General features: G+C 43.7%; 1 protein-coding gene across 1 annotated transcript in view; it reads right to left on the reverse strand.

The window, feature by feature from the left end:
* The window catches only part of TBCA (tubulin folding cofactor A), a 39,781-nt gene extending 32,534 nt beyond the window's left edge, over positions 1 to 7,247 (reverse strand). Inside the window, exon 1 of the mRNA XM_035099925.3 lies at positions 7,077 to 7,247. Within this exon, the coding sequence (XP_034955816.1) occupies positions 7,077 to 7,129 (53 nt within the window). The 5' untranslated portion in view covers positions 7,130 to 7,247. The remainder of the gene's footprint in view (positions 1 to 7,076) is intronic.
* Between the last annotated feature and the right edge of the window lie 8,385 nt (positions 7,248 to 15,632).

Raw genomic sequence — 15,632 nt, forward strand, 5'->3', positions numbered from 1 at the left:
TGGACTTACTGTTAAGACCGTGTTCATGGAAGCCAATCTTACTCAGCTACGAGTGATCGCCAAAGAAGAAGAAAAATACATTTTCCTTACTTAAATAAATCTGAAGGTGAGTGTTGGAAGAGTGGCACTCATTCCCATTTCCTCTTTCAGCTCTGTGTTTCTTAAGTTTCTGATTGGCAACTCAGGTCTCGGGGTGGCGGGAAGAGGACAGAATATGAGAGAGAAGTTTATCATGTGAACACTCACAAATACTCCCCAAGTGGAACCCCTTTCAGTTGCATAATTTTTCATATGTCCCCACCCCTACTTCCCACCATCAGATCACAGATAACTACTGTCTCCACTGACTGAAAAGTAGAAATCACAGATATGGTGCTTTTCAGCACCGTCAAGGTGCAAAATAATGAATCCAATGCACCTCAAATCAACCCTCAAATTGAAATATGTGTTCTGTGATTTGTGGTGGTGGTTTTATTGTCACCCTATACAGGGAACTTGAATATACTGAAGAATGCTTAATAAGATCTAAAGCCCACCTTAAAATACATATTTTAATACCATTCATTTTTATTAGAGATGCAAGAACTATCAGAAGTTCTCAGACTGAACTTGCAAATCCTACCGTGTTTCTCATATTTTAAGGCATCCCTAAAAAATAAGGCATGGCAGGATTTTCAAGACCTGGCGAAATATAAGGCATACCCCGAAAATAAGACATGCTGGTACGGTATGGCAGGGCACGCCGCGCCAAGTCCCGACCCAGCGAGACCCGGCAAGGGCAGCAGCGCGCGCTTTGCCGAGCCCCGACTGAGCGGGAACCAGCAAAAGCAGCAGCCCGCCACCGGCTTGGAGCTCGACAAAGCGTGCGCTCTGTTGGAGCACCATGCCGGCGGCGGGCTGTGCAGGGGAGAGACCTGGATCTTGTAGCTGGCAAAGGGCGCGTCTCTCGCGCGTGGTTAGGGCAATTGGCAGAAAAGTACTTTGCAGCTCTTGCGCTTTCGTTCGCGAGCTGCTTTTTGGCTGTTGCTGCTGCTTTTCTTTTCTTTTTGTCGGCAAAAACAAATGTGAGGGGGGGAGGCGGGGAGAGCCCAACGAGCGGCAGAAACGCCTTCCCCTTTAAACCCGCCCTCTGCTGCTCACTCGGAGAGCAGCTCACTCGCACAACGGGCTCCTCGGGTGCTGCAGGCGCCTCGCCTCGCCTTCCGCGCGCGCCCAGCAGCCGCTTCTTGCGCGGGCGGCAGCTGCGCACCCCGACGCCCCTCGGCTCCCTCAGCTCGACCTGAGCAGGGAGAGGAGAAGCAGGGCAAGGTGGCGAGGATGCTCCCCGCCGCCAAGCAGTTGCTCCGGGGCTGCAGGAGAAGGTGGCGAGCGCCTCAGCCCCCGGGGCTCCTCGCCGCTCCTCTGAGAAGGGAAGTCTTTCTCCCGGCGGACCGGCTGCCTGTGAGTGGCGGACACGGCGTGCCCCCGACGCAGGCGGCGACCCCGTCGCTCGCTGCTTCCTCCTCCTTTCTTGGCTCAGGCCTGAGGAAAGAAACTTCTTAGCGCACACGCTACCCGCTCCTTCCTCGGCAAGGCAGGGCGAGGCGGGCGCTTGCCCAGCTTTGGCCATCTGTTGCTCCACAGCCTTCCTGCCTTGCTGGAACTTCGGCCGCCCGCGGGGACACGCCCGCAAGACGGTGAAGTGTAAAGTTGCAGCTGGCTGTGGTCTCTGTCGTCTTGAGTTTCAGGCTGTAATCGTGTTTACAGGCAAAAGCAGCAGCCCGCCGCCGGCTTGGAGCTCGGCAAAGCGTGCGCTCTGTTGGAGCTCCATGCCGGCGGCGGGCTGCTGCCTTTGCTGGTTCCCGCTCAGTCGGGGCTCGGCAAAAAAATAAGACACCCCCGAAAAAAATATAAGACATGTCTTAAAATATGAGAAACACGGTTATTTACACTTACTTTGAAGTGAACCACCAGGGGATTTAATTCCAAGTAGTTATGTATAGAACTGCACTTCTCAAAATGTTTCAAAATTCAATCATTGTCCCATCAGACACACAAACTCTTGAGCATTAAGCAAATTACTTAGCCACTCTTTACCAGTCTAGAAAAAGAATGGTGAACTAATACTAGCTTCTCAAATTAGTTTTGTGAAGGTCATGAAATATTTTAAAAATACAATTAAAAATACATCAATAATAGCTTAGCATTAAAATGTATTTTATGTTAAAGCAATACATAAGTTTAGATTTGATATGAAAATAAATATTGCATTTATTTCAATTTTGCTTATCTCATCAGGAAATAAAACTGTGGAGGCTGGACCTGGTCACATAGCAGCCAGCTCACTTTATACAGTAGGCCAGTGTTTCCCAACCTTGTGCCTCCAGATATTTTGGGACTACAACTCCCATCATCCCTAGCTAGCAAGACCAGTGGTCAGGAATGATGGGAATTGTAGTCCGAAAACAGCTGGAGGCACAAGGTTGGGAAACACTTCAGTAGGCCATATTCCAGTCATTCAGAAGTCAGGTTTCTACCAACCTTCCCATCTCCTCCATCCAAGCAAGCAAGAAACGATCACAATATAAGGACATATTTCAGCCAAGGAAAAGCACTTAAAGAGAGTAGAGAGCAGGGAAGTAAAGTGTGTGGGGCTACAGAAAACTCTAAAGGGATGGAGGACCACAGTCACATACACAGAGAGACCCAACCCCAAGGTTCTTCACCCTTATCTTTAACATACTGTATCTTGAAGGGAGAGGAGAGTTCAGTGTATGTGCTTCATGAGGAGAAAAACCTCTGGCCCCTGAACTACACAGGAAGGTAAGAAAGAAGAACATATATTCACTGTCCACACAGCACTCCTCCTCCTCCTCCTCCTTCCCCTCCTGTGTATAAGGCACTCAGGTTTGGGACCAGTATTAGATAGGACAGTGGACAAAGGTTTCAGGATGGTTGGATAGAAAAAAAAATGTCCTAAGCCGTATCTTGAAACTTTTACCCCTGTGGGATGAACACGGCACAATATGTTAAATAAACAATTTGCTCAGAGATTAGAAACCCAGTTTTCAAACCCGTTGCCATACTAAATGGAGTGTCAAATACGCATTTTAAAATCAAAACAAAAATATTTTCTAGATTTGGCCTAAGTTTAATATAATGCTCTGAAGCTCTGGGTTTCTGAAATAAAGGATATACCCGTATATACTCGAGTATAAGCCAACGCGAATATAAGCTGAGACACCTAATTTTAACCACAAAAAACTGGGAAGACTTAATGACTCAAGTATAAGCCGGTTCACCAAACCACAAACCGGCGGCGGAGGGAGGAGCAGCCTGAAAGAGCTGCTTTCAGGCTGCTTGTTCCTCCTCCACCACCGCTGACAGCGGCAAAGGAGGGTGAAACTGAGTATAGAGATGAGGTGGAGCGGCTGACAGAGTGGTGCAGAGTCAACAACTTGCTCATAAATACAAAGAAAACTAAGGAGCTTGTGGTGGACTTTAGGAGACAGAAGAACGAGGTCCAGCCACTTTTGATTGACGGAATTTGTGTGGAGAGGGTAACAACGTTTAGATTTCTAGGCATTGAGTTACAGGAGGATCTGTCCTGGAGTGTCAATACAAAGGGGCTTGTGAAGAAGGCGCAGCAGAGACTGTATTTTTTGAGAATTTTAAGGAAAAACCATCTTCCACAAAAGCTGCTGCTTGCCTTCTATCACTGTGCCATACAGAGCGTGCTCACGTACGGTTTATGTGTGTGGTACGGAAGCTGTACTTCCCAGGACAGAGCAGGGCTGTGTAGAATTATTAAAACAGCAGAGAGCATTATTGGCTGCTCACTCACCACCTTAGAACAAATTTACACCACCAGGTGCCATAGAAAAGCACTTGACATATCAAGAGATCCAACGCACCCTGGTCACCATTTGTTTCAGCTCCTGCCATCGGGACGGAGATATAGAACTATGCAGTCAATAACGAGCCGTCTCAGGAACAGTTTCTTCTCTAGAGCGATTTTGGCCTTAAATGGAAAGCCTGGACTTTGAAGTCATCTTATTTTACTTGTTATTTTGTATTATATTTACTGTTTTTAATTAGGTTTTTGTAATTTTGGATTATGCGGAATGCTTTATCTGAGTGGATGTAGCAACAGAGTAATTTTGTTGTTCCCGCAAGGGGACAATGACAATAAACATATCTTATCTTATATTATATTCTAATAGGTCTCAAATTCTAGTCTTAAATGAAAAGACATGTGGCAATCTTAACAGAATGCTAGCTGCTCTCTTGCAGTCAAAGCTACTTGAGCAGCATCAAGTTGGTTTAGTGGAGACAGGTACATTTTCACAGGTACTTGTGACAGCAGACTGGCCATTGGGTTTTACATAAACAGTTTAACTACATGACTGGGCCTTCAGTCAGTCTTCAAAAAGTTGACTCAAACTGGAAACACAGTCTGAACCAAAGGCAGAGAGATCTCCATGAGTTAAGATCTTAATCTGTGTCTCCCACATTTCAGAATTGTGTTTACTCTCAAGAACTGACCCACTCACCCAACTGTTAGCATACAAAAGAAGTTGTGGCCAGTGATTTCTGTTCTTGGCCACTGAGATTAGGGTTTCAAAAGTAAATGTTCATTACTTTTCTATGAAGTTGTGATATTCTGAATGGGAAGACAGGACTTAAATACAGTGCCTCTTGTCAAGTTTCCTAGACACATGCAATCAGTATTAATCTAGACCAGGCACGTCCAACAGGTAGATCGTGATCTACCAGTAGATCACTGGACGTCTGTGGTAGATCACTGGTAGATCACTTGTCAGTGTTTTGGAAAAATATGGCAAAGCTTCTGACCTGCTTTGCCTGGCACAAAAGACTCCACGAAAAGAGTGTCCTTGCAGAGTATATTCTGCTTTTATTCTTAAAAGTCTTTAACTGCAAAATGACTAACTGTACAGACATCAACACCATCAGCTTTCTCCAACCAACCAACCAACCAACCCAGCAAAACACCACTCTATATATACAGGTACAATACAATTAGGTGAGAGGTTGCATGAGTCACCACAGGCCGCTGACTCATGCTGACTCATGCTGACTCAGCTCCCCCAGCATTAAAGAAACAGCGGCCAATTTTTAGCCATGACATCACTGGCTCCCCTCAAAGAAGCTCAACAACTTTGACTCCCCTAAAAAAGATCAACAACTTTGACCTGAACCCCTTGAAAATGGGCTTTCCTCCCTAAAAAAAGCTCAACAACCTGAACCCCCCAAAATGGGGTAGATCACTGCCTCTTTTTAACTCTGTGAGTAGATCGCAGTCTCTTGGGAGTTGGCCACCCCTGATCTAGACTATTATTAGTCTAGATTGATTAATATTAATATTAATACCAGGGGTCAGCAAACTTTTTCAGCAGGGGGCCAGTCCACTGTCCCTCGGACTATATTTTGGGGAAAAAAATATGAACCAATTCCACAAATAACCCAGAGATGCATTTTTTTTAAAAGGACACATTCTACTCATGTAAAAACATGCTGATTCCCAGACCGTCCACGGACCGGATTTAGAAGGTGGTACCCCCGATCAATACTAATATTAATCAATCAATCTAGACTAATAGTCCTATAATAAATCCTATAATAAATAAATAAATAAATAAATAAAACTACCTATCAATGTATCCATCAGGATAGACCCAATTCACACATGCATCACTAGATAATATGTAAATGATACCTTGATGCTACGATGATATAGGACTATGTAAGTAAAAGGTCATTAGAAAAGGAAGAATGTTTGTCACATGATGTAGTGATTGTGAGCAAGAATCAGGGGTGGATGGCCATTATTCCATGTTAAGTAATCCAGATCAAAATGTGTATTCTTAAGCATTCCTTGCAAGCACTCTAGTGTTCGTGCACAGCACCCTTCTTTAACTCAATTACTCACCTTGAGGTAACTTGTGCCATTTGATTCATCTACACAACCATTAACCCAATTTAAATAACCCATCTTTAAGAAATATACTGTAGTTCGTTTTGTTTTGTTTTTAAATAAAAGCACTTGGACCACTCTATCAGTTAAAATCTGCACACTGTACTGCTGATGTTTGGTATCTGGCCACTCTGAGAAGCGCTTTTAAATACTCATTGTGCTGCTTCTCTTAAGAAATATGCATTTAAGACAGTGCTTCATTTCTAAACTGCCAGAAATCAAAATTGCTTGGAAGCCACAGCACTGGCCTAGAGTCCATATCACCTAATCCTATACACCTGCAGGATTGTGTATATGAGAGGGTGGGGGGAGGAGGGAAGAAACACCTCATATGCTCAGTGCCATTACTGTTTATCCTATGTTGAGAACCTTACTCCTGGGGCTGAGCCTTAAGCTCAAGACCAATATTGAGAAAGAGGGTAGTGGAGTAGAGTGGCCAAAGCCAGGTTTCCCATAAGCATGCGGCTGGCCACTGTGGGAACATGGTGCTGGACTAGATGGGCCATTGGCCTGATCCAGTGGGGTTCTTATGTTATTATGGAGTGATGTGGGTTCCATCATCTGAAGGCAGCCCTGTTTAGGGAAGTTTTTAATGTTTGATGTTTTATTGTGTTTTTAATATTCTGTTGGGAGCTGCCCAGAGCGGCTGGGGAAACCCAGCCAGATGGGCGGGGTATACATAATGTATTTTTTTTGTTATTTATTAATTTATTTATCATCATCATCATCCCATCCAACCCACTGGATGGTCACTCCCCGCCTAACCCACCTCACAAGGCTCTTGCGGGGTTCAACCGGACCTAGGATGTTGCTCTTCTGGGTTCCTTGGATGAATAACGAAATATCACATGCGCACACTTTCTCTCTCACACACACACCCCTTTACAGGCCTATACAGCACTGGCCTTGCACTGACGTCCATCAACGTGAGGCACCTAGGCGCTCCCTCAGGGACTTGCGCCTCCTCCGCCACTCACCCCACCTCAGCCGCTCGGCCTTTGGCCAAAGGCAACTGACCACCCGGTCCCAGGCTCCCCCTCCTCAGACCCGGCCCGCTGTGGGACGCGCCAGGTGGCCGAGGCCCAGACCCTCGGATACTCACCGCTTCACGACGCCCGTTTTAATTTTGATCTGCCGGACGCGAGGGTCTGCCATGGCGTGGGCTCTGAGGATGGTGGAGGCGGCGACGGCGGCGGCGGTTGGGAGGGGCGGGAGCAGCACGCCAACCGAAAAGACAACAACAGCTACGCAGTGAGGACAGCGGATCGCGCGAAAAGTACGCCTCCCGACGTAAACTCCGCCCCGTAGTGGACTGTACCATTAAGGAAAGGGGCGGGGGGACAGTAAAGGACGGGTTCATAATTTAGGGCGGGAAATACGTGGAACTGTTTCGCTGCTTCAAGTCCTGTCATATCCATAGATGAGGAAAGAGGCTATAATTGCTGGTTTTTCCCGCCACAAATTTGCTATGGCTGGATAAGAAGGAGCGTTATTCAACGCGTGCCTGAAAGGTCAGCTCACGGTACAAACTCCCCATACAAACGTTAGCTCTTTCTCTTGTTTTTTGTCCTGTTTTCCGTTATGCTTTGTGATGTTCTGACGTTAATAACCTTGTCGCCGCCCACAGTGCGGGTTCTGACACACCACGTTAAAAAAAGTCCATAAGTTTATTGTTTTAGAACGCCATGACAAAATTGTAGCAGTAGTATTAATAAAATAATGCAGAACTCTACTTCCATAATATAAGTAGACACCGAGGATTTAAGAGAGAATGCACCTTCAGTTCCAAAACCGTAAATTCGTTCCTTGCCAGGATCCAAAATGCTTCAGGTGTACTGTTGTTGCTCAGGGGTATTTTTCCAAATTCTCAAAGCAACATTCATACAAATAGTTACTGTACTTCAGTTTAGAAACCCACTGCAAGTTCCTTAAGACTCTGTAATTCCTGGACAATTCACATTGAAATTGTGTGAGTCACTAGTAGGCCTCACACAATGCAATCCTATGTATGTTTACTTGGAAGTAACTCCCACTATGCTCAGTAAAACTAGCTCCCAGGTACAGTAATGTGTGTAGGATTCCAGCTATGTGGAACAATCCTGCACAGTACTCTGCTAATGTGGGAGCAAACTTACACTGTTGCACGTTGGCATAAATTAACAGTAGGATTGTACAGTACCTTGAATGAATGAGGCAACAGGTATCCAATCGTAAGAAACTCTTTATCTGTAGTGACCTCTGCTTTAAAAAGCCACCACTTTGTGTTTGGAAATGTTCCAGCTTATACCTTTCCTATGCTCGCAATAGGCTGAGGCCATCTTTAATGGGGAGAAATACAGGATGGCATTCTGATGGCACCAGTGTTGTATGAAAGCTGGGGGAAAAGGTGAGCCCCACTTTCACAACAAACCTCAATCTAGAAGTACCCCCAGAGTCCATCAAGTGTCCAGCGAGGTATCAGTAAAGCTGATGCCCCAATAATAAGATTATGTAGAAGATTTATTATTAAAATGCCTGAGAAGGGCTTTAAAGTGAAAATGAACAGACATGTAGGACTCCTGTTTATAGAGAAACTCCTGTTTGAAGAGGAGCAAAACAGGATTACTTGTGTGCCTTGGCTGGGTGCCTCACATGAAAGCAGTTGGCCAGATGTAGTTTAGATTTAAGATTTGCAAGCATTGTGTGTAAAACTCCCCTGTGTTGTTTATATTTTGGGGGAGGGAAATCATAAGAACATAAGAGGAGACCTGCTGGATCAGACCAAACCATATCTAATACAGCAGGGATAGCTAACAAGGTGCCCTTCAGATGTCATTGAACTCCAGCTCTCATCAGCCCCAGCTGTATAGCCAATCATCCAACTACTTCTGGAAGTCACTGCACAGGCTGCCCCTGTAATACATCATTACAACAACATTTTTCTCCAGAGGGACCAACCAGATGCCTCTGGGAAGTCCATAAACAGGACATCATCATAGCTGTCAAGTTCTCCCTTTTTTAAAGGGAAATTCCATTATGCTGAATAGGCTTCCTCGCGAGAAAAGGGAAAACTTGACAGCTATGGACATCATCGTCATCATTATGTCATTTTTCTCACATAGTGACCCGAAGTGACTTGCATTAAAAACAATTAAGAACAACTATGAAAGCCTAAAAGCACAGCTATACAAATAAAAGGCAGGACTTCAAATCCCACCTCAGTAAAACAGGCCACAATGTTGCCCTTCAAATTAAGGACCAAAGGCCCACGTAAAGAGAAAAGGTTTGGGCCAGTGCCTAAAACCTAATAACTATGGTGCCAGGTATGCCTCCATGGGGAAAGCTTCCCACAAGTGTAAGGCCACCACTGAAAAGGACATGAGGGCAAGAGTCTTTCGCCTTGTTGTTCAGAACCATGCTACTTCTGTTCTTGGAGCATTAATGACTAAGATCCATTGATAACCTTATATTCCATGAATTTGCTTAATTCTTTGCTTTACAGTACAGTATCCAAATGCTTTGGATATTCTAAAACAGGCATGGCCAGACTTCAGGCTTACGGGATATACTTTTCTTTCTTTCTTTCTTTCTTTCTTTCTTTCTTTCTTTCTTTCTTTCTTTCTTTCTTTCTTTCTCTGGTTCTCACTGGAATCAAGTGCAAAAAGTGGCAGGAAGCTATTTATTTATTTTTAAAGTATATCTTGTCTTTCATACTCCTAAGCAGTTTAACTACCGACCACACTCCACGAAGTGTATTCTGGAGTACCTTTATATACAAGTACAAATCTGTAACTTAATACTGAACTACAAATCAAGGATTCCACTAGCCTAAAATAAGGGGGGAGGCATTTTGGTTGTTGCTTTTTTTAAATGATTGGAAGTCAGAAGCCATTGTCAATCTACTGTAAATTATCCAGTGATCTACCAGTAGACTCCAATCTACCTTCTTCTCACCCTTGCTCTGAAGCACTATAAAACTGCTACATATTACTTACCTGCCTATACACTATAACAATTTGGAACCATCGTGATTGTGAAACCTGCACAGCATCACAGGTTGTACCTTCCAGTCTTTTCCATCTATATTGAAATTATGTTCACCTTTTCTCTGCCTTTCAGAGCTTTCCTTACAAAAACATCTAGGTCAGTAATCATGGAAACATTACACTAACATACTCCATAATATATTATTTTCTCAGTGGCAACAAGACAAAATGACAATATAGTCTAGCACTACTCTACCTTGCCAGAAATCTTCCACTGAATTAAAACCTGCATTCTGAAAACAGTCATAAGAACATTAAAAGAGCCCTGCCTATCTAGTATAGCAGGGGTAGCAAATAAGCACTCACACTGATTAGCATATAACACTAAACCATCACCATGGTTTAGCTAGCATAATAAGTGAACACAGCCCAGCAGCTTAACTATGATTCATTTACTGCCAACAAACCATGATCTGCAGTCATTGTTGTTGGCTTATGAACCTTGGTTTGTTTTAAATATAGCTTTGTATTATGTTTGAAGCCAGCAACCTTCCTTTATCATAGTTTGTTTGACCACCCCACTCCAAATGCTCACCAAACATACAAGTAATGAGTAGCTGGAAAATAAGGTAAACTTTGGAAAAAAACAACTTGTACAACTTAAATAAACCACAGCTTGGTGTAATGTGTGAACCAAGCCAATGAAAGAGAGAAGATCAAACTACTTAAGACTTCCCTGGCAGTAGGAAAGACCAACATAGAATGTCAGTCGTATCCCTTGGTGAAGCATCGGAACAAGTTTTAACCAAGGGTGCAAACTGTAAAAGGAATCTATTCTGGCTCAAAGAAAGCATGTGAAGAAGTTGTGAAAGTAAGAACTTTCCTGAAATCTCAGCTCGCCTCCCATGTGGTTCTGTGTTAAATATAGAGATGAAGAGATACAATTACACAAGGTCACTGGAAGCCTACTATGAACTACTCTTTACTGAAAATACAGTGTGATAAATTTACAGCTTGCCTCTAAATACAACCTATGGCCACTTGTACTGGATAACAGAAGTTACGATGCAGGTGTCAGGTTCCTGCCCTCCCATGCACTTTAAATGTATTAGTTATGATGGGTTATTGTAAGGTCAGATATGCTATGGTTTATCTGTGATAATTTAAAACAACAACAACATGATGCGTTCAGACCTTCAGGGCTCTGCACAAGTCATCCGTCAAAGGGAAAATTGAAAGTGAAATTAAGTCACACATCCCTTGTGGCTATTGTTGTTTCTTTGTTTTTTCCTTTTCCTTTCCCTTCTTGTTCACATGCAGCAGATAAAGTTCTTCCCAAGTCTCCCTTCCTCCTTGGCTCCTCCTTTCCCAAATACCCCTTCTCTCCTATTTCTCTATCCCTTCATGCTCTAGTAACTACAACCATATTGCCTGATAGTACACCTCTGCACCTTGCTTGCTTTCTGCCCCTTTGTTCAATATTTTATCTCCCCTGCTTTCTGGGGCCTCTTTTCACTCTCCACCCCAGATCTTGTCCCCTTAACTCACAATGATTTGGGAGTTAAGGTTTGCAGGCAATGGGGCAGCCAGATTTTAGCTTTCCTCCAGATGAACATTTATGTAGGCATTTAGGGGGCAATCGTATTTCAAGATCCACTGGGATAAGCCATTGAGGATACAGCATTACAGTGGATCTCTGGCTCAGCTGAGCTCAGCAAGCTTCATGTTGCCAGCCCTGGCTCAGCCAAAAATATCCCAGCATAACTTGCTCAGGTGGCTGAACTGAATCTGTCAGGGCTAATGTATGTCTTAACAAGCGGGTGTAAGGGGGCAGGACCAAAGAAAGGGGACTTAGCCTGGATCCTATGCCCATTCAGCTTTGTCTTGTAGCCTGGCACTTGGGCATAGAACACTATTTTAAAGGCTTATTTTCCCTCTTCCAGTTTTAGGTAGAGCAGCAGCCCCGCCACTTAATGGGGTGTAACTTTACCCTGGCTTACTTTACACCGGCTTCTCGTGCCTAAGATACCTCCCCAAGCCTCCATAACGGTTGGGTGCTCCTTTGAACACTTCGTTTGTAACGTATTCTTAACCATTTTAATTAATGTTTCCCCCAGTGTGTTTTGGGAATATTGTAGGGAAGCTATTCAAAGGGAAGCTAGTGTATACAGTATACAGATCAGAAGCCAGTTCAGCTCCAATACTTAATTCAGCTTAATTAACTGAAATATGAGTACTTTACAGTATAAATGTGTTCTAGGTTGGACGGCTCACATTTTTTGTTTAAAGTGCTTGCTAAAAGGCTTACCCCCTCTCCAGCTCCCACTGCCAACAAGACATTGCAAGGAAAATTTGGAAGGGAAGAAATCACGTCCAGAAGAAATTTTTATTTTAATGTTTATTCATGGTATACTTTAAATGCCTGTGGCATTTATCAATGCCACAAGCACAAATTATGAATTATGTATAGCTTTTATTTAAAGCTTATGTGATTTACACTGGAACCCTATACATATTTTCTCAAAAGGAAGGCTGTACATACATCGTTTATTCTGGCTCCAGTACACTCCCACCACTGGTGTTTGAAACCATGATGCTAGCCATAATCCTTATTTGTCTTGTAGTTCCTTGAGAAATGCTGACTTTTAATGTATTTTCCCTCAAACCAGCTTCTTCCAGATTTGAACATGTACTGGTAAGCTACATTCACTTCGCAGCTTAGCTGAGGTCCGTACATTTGCGACAGCCATTATGCATGCACAGATAACAGTTTCATGAACAGAAGTTCAGGAGGGTTTGAAGGTGCAGGGAACCCAAATAGGGAGTGTATATCAGATGATATGGAATGAGATGGGAGTATCTGCTATTCAAAGGGGGGGAACTTCTGGGTACACACCAGGAACTATTTTTGGCCTGCAAACCACAAAGTCTGGTGTATAGCTGATTTCCATGGAATTCAGGTGTCCTTTAGACATTTTCACATGAGCAGCTAATGTACAGGTGGGAGAACATTTAAATGACACAACTACAAGGATGGAGCCAATCGTGTGAGTCTTTTTTATGGAATTGACAAAGCTCCTGGGGTGGGTGTGGGTGTGGGTGGGTGGGTGTGCATGCACGCCACTTCCAAGGAATAGACCATTGCACTTGACTCCTGCCCACAAGCTGGGTCATACAAACCTGAATTCAGTCACAAAGGAGTGGATCACAAATAGGCATCTTCCCCATGGTTAGGAGGACAGATACTGTAAAACAGGCATCCCCAAACTGCGGTCCTCCAGATGTTTTGGCCTACAACTCCCATGATCCCTAGCTAACAGGACCAGTGGTCAGGGATGATTGGGATTGTAGTCCAAAACATCTGGAGGGCCAAAGTTTGGGGATGCCTGCTGTAAAAGAACATCTAAATTGACTTCAATCTAAGTTTTTATCTGTAGTATCAGGCTGCATACGGTATGTACTGTATATTAAGTTATGCCTGTGTTAAAAGACTGGTGATATTTTTGCCCTTTCAATGAGTGTGGGTTTAAAGGATCAACATTATTGTTTCCTAGCACGTTTCCAGTTGAGACAAACCCTTAGAAGAGGGTGCAGGGTAGCACTAGAGAATGGGATTTATGCACACCCATTAAGGAGCAAATGCATCCCTTTGTGGATGATTTACAAAGGGGCCCTACTCACAGATGAAGGGAGATCTGATATAACAATTCATTGTTCTGACACACATTGCAATCATGATGTGCAGTTTTTAATGTATCATGTTACATTAAGCTTAGCCCATGGTCTAATACCGTGTAACATAAATTTCTGTAAAGGGAGAAACATAACATGATGCTGTCTTATAAAAGACACACACTATTTTTTCAGTTCACATCCCTTTTCTCCATGAATGCCCAATCTGAAAATCAAGGTGACAGACAAAAGTGGAGTGAATGAGCATCCACAAACCAGCATATCTTTCTTGGGTAGTTTTGCTCATTCTCACCTGTAGTCAATGACTCCAGTCAGTTTTTATGTTGCAATGCATGAGCAAAGTTGATGGACATATTTTTTGGTCACCCCTAGTTAGATTTTATTCAGGGTCAACCAAGAGGAACCTAACAAGGATTAAGACTGTAAAATACACTGGAATTAATCTCAGAAGTGTTTGCTCCACAATGCAGAAATGTATGTTTCTAGATAAGTTGCACCTTTTTTGTTTTAAGATTATGCCTTTTGTTCTTATACCAGATGTTTTACATAGTGTTTTAAATCCTTTACAAAGTACAAAAGTTTTAAAGATGTGGCAGAGCTAAAAGTGGCACTCTGACCCCTGAAACACCATTAGAGTGACATTAGAATAAAAATCTGCATGATAATTGGGTAAAGTGAGATGGCAATATGGTTGAAATTTTTTTAAGCCTTCATAAATCCCACCCAAATTACTGCATAATAAAGGAGACAGCCTATTCTATGAATGTGTTAAATCAGACGACATGAATAGGAGAAGGAAGGCCCTGAGGTCAGACCTTGGGGTGAGCGCTGCTCTATAGGGCAGGTGTGTCCTACAACATTGTTTTAGGACAAAAATTGCTTTGCTAAAATGGCTCCTCATTCTGACCTCAGGATGCCTCATCAGAAGCTGCTCAATCTTTTCCCCCTTTAGCTGACAAAAGATTTCTTACATTGCCTCCACCACTTTACTCCATAAGAATTGTGGCCTTCAACAGGTTAAATAGATCCCCATATCTGTTCAAGAGAGTAAACATGGAACCAACAAATCCATGGTTATAAAGCCAAAGTGCAGGTGGAAGAGAGGGGTTCTTGCTGGCCACCCAGCTTCACTAACCTGCCAGCAGATACATTTACTGTATATTTTCTCTAAACACCTTATGAAGTGTGTTTAACTATCCTGATCCCTCCATGGATTCCATCCAATCTCCTGTCCTAGAAGTGGCACGCATCAGAATTTATTCGTATCCTTCAACTTATACACTCATTTGCTGGCACAACAACTCTTAGAATCAACATACAGTGGTACCTTGGTTCCTGAACAGCTTAATCGTCGAACAAATCAGCTCCCAAACGCCGCAAACCTGTAAGCAAGTGTTCCGGTTTGGGAATGTTTTTGGAAGCCAAACATCTGATGCAGCTTCTGCGGCTTCCGCTTGAGTGCAGGAAGCTCCTGCAGCCAATCGGAAACCACGCCTTGGTTTTTTAACGGTTCTGGGAGTTGAATGGACTCCCGGAATGGATTAAGTTCAAGAACCAAGGTACCACTGTACTGACCTGTTGAAGCCAAACATTTCAGCTAAGCTGCTTTATGAGTGGATAGATATGTATAAGGAAGCCACACAATTGTAGAGTTGCTTCTTAGTAAGGAGTTTTAGGATTCCACTTCACAATGTAATTAGCCTATACAAGAGTGTGTCAAGGATTGGCAGGGCTCCGGAGTGTGATGTGAGAACAAGGGACCAGGGAAGTGACCAAGGAGAGGGGACCAGTGATTTATGGGGTGTCACGCCAACCGCAAGCAGGAGCTAGGGGAAGAGGGAGAGTCAGAGCAGTCTGAGGCAGATGTGGTGGAGGAATAAGCTACGGTTCAGGCAAGCAACAGGTCAGTAGATTCTCTCTCCCCTCAACCCATCTCGTAGAACTGGGAGGGGGGGCTTGAAGAGGGAAAAGCAGTGACAACTTCCTGCAGAAGAAGTCTC

This window comes from Zootoca vivipara, chromosome 10 (genome assembly GCF_965207765.1).
Source record: "Zootoca vivipara chromosome 10, rZooViv2.hap1.1, whole genome shotgun sequence".
Classification (NCBI taxonomy): Eukaryota; Metazoa; Chordata; class Lepidosauria; order Squamata; family Lacertidae; genus Zootoca; species Zootoca vivipara.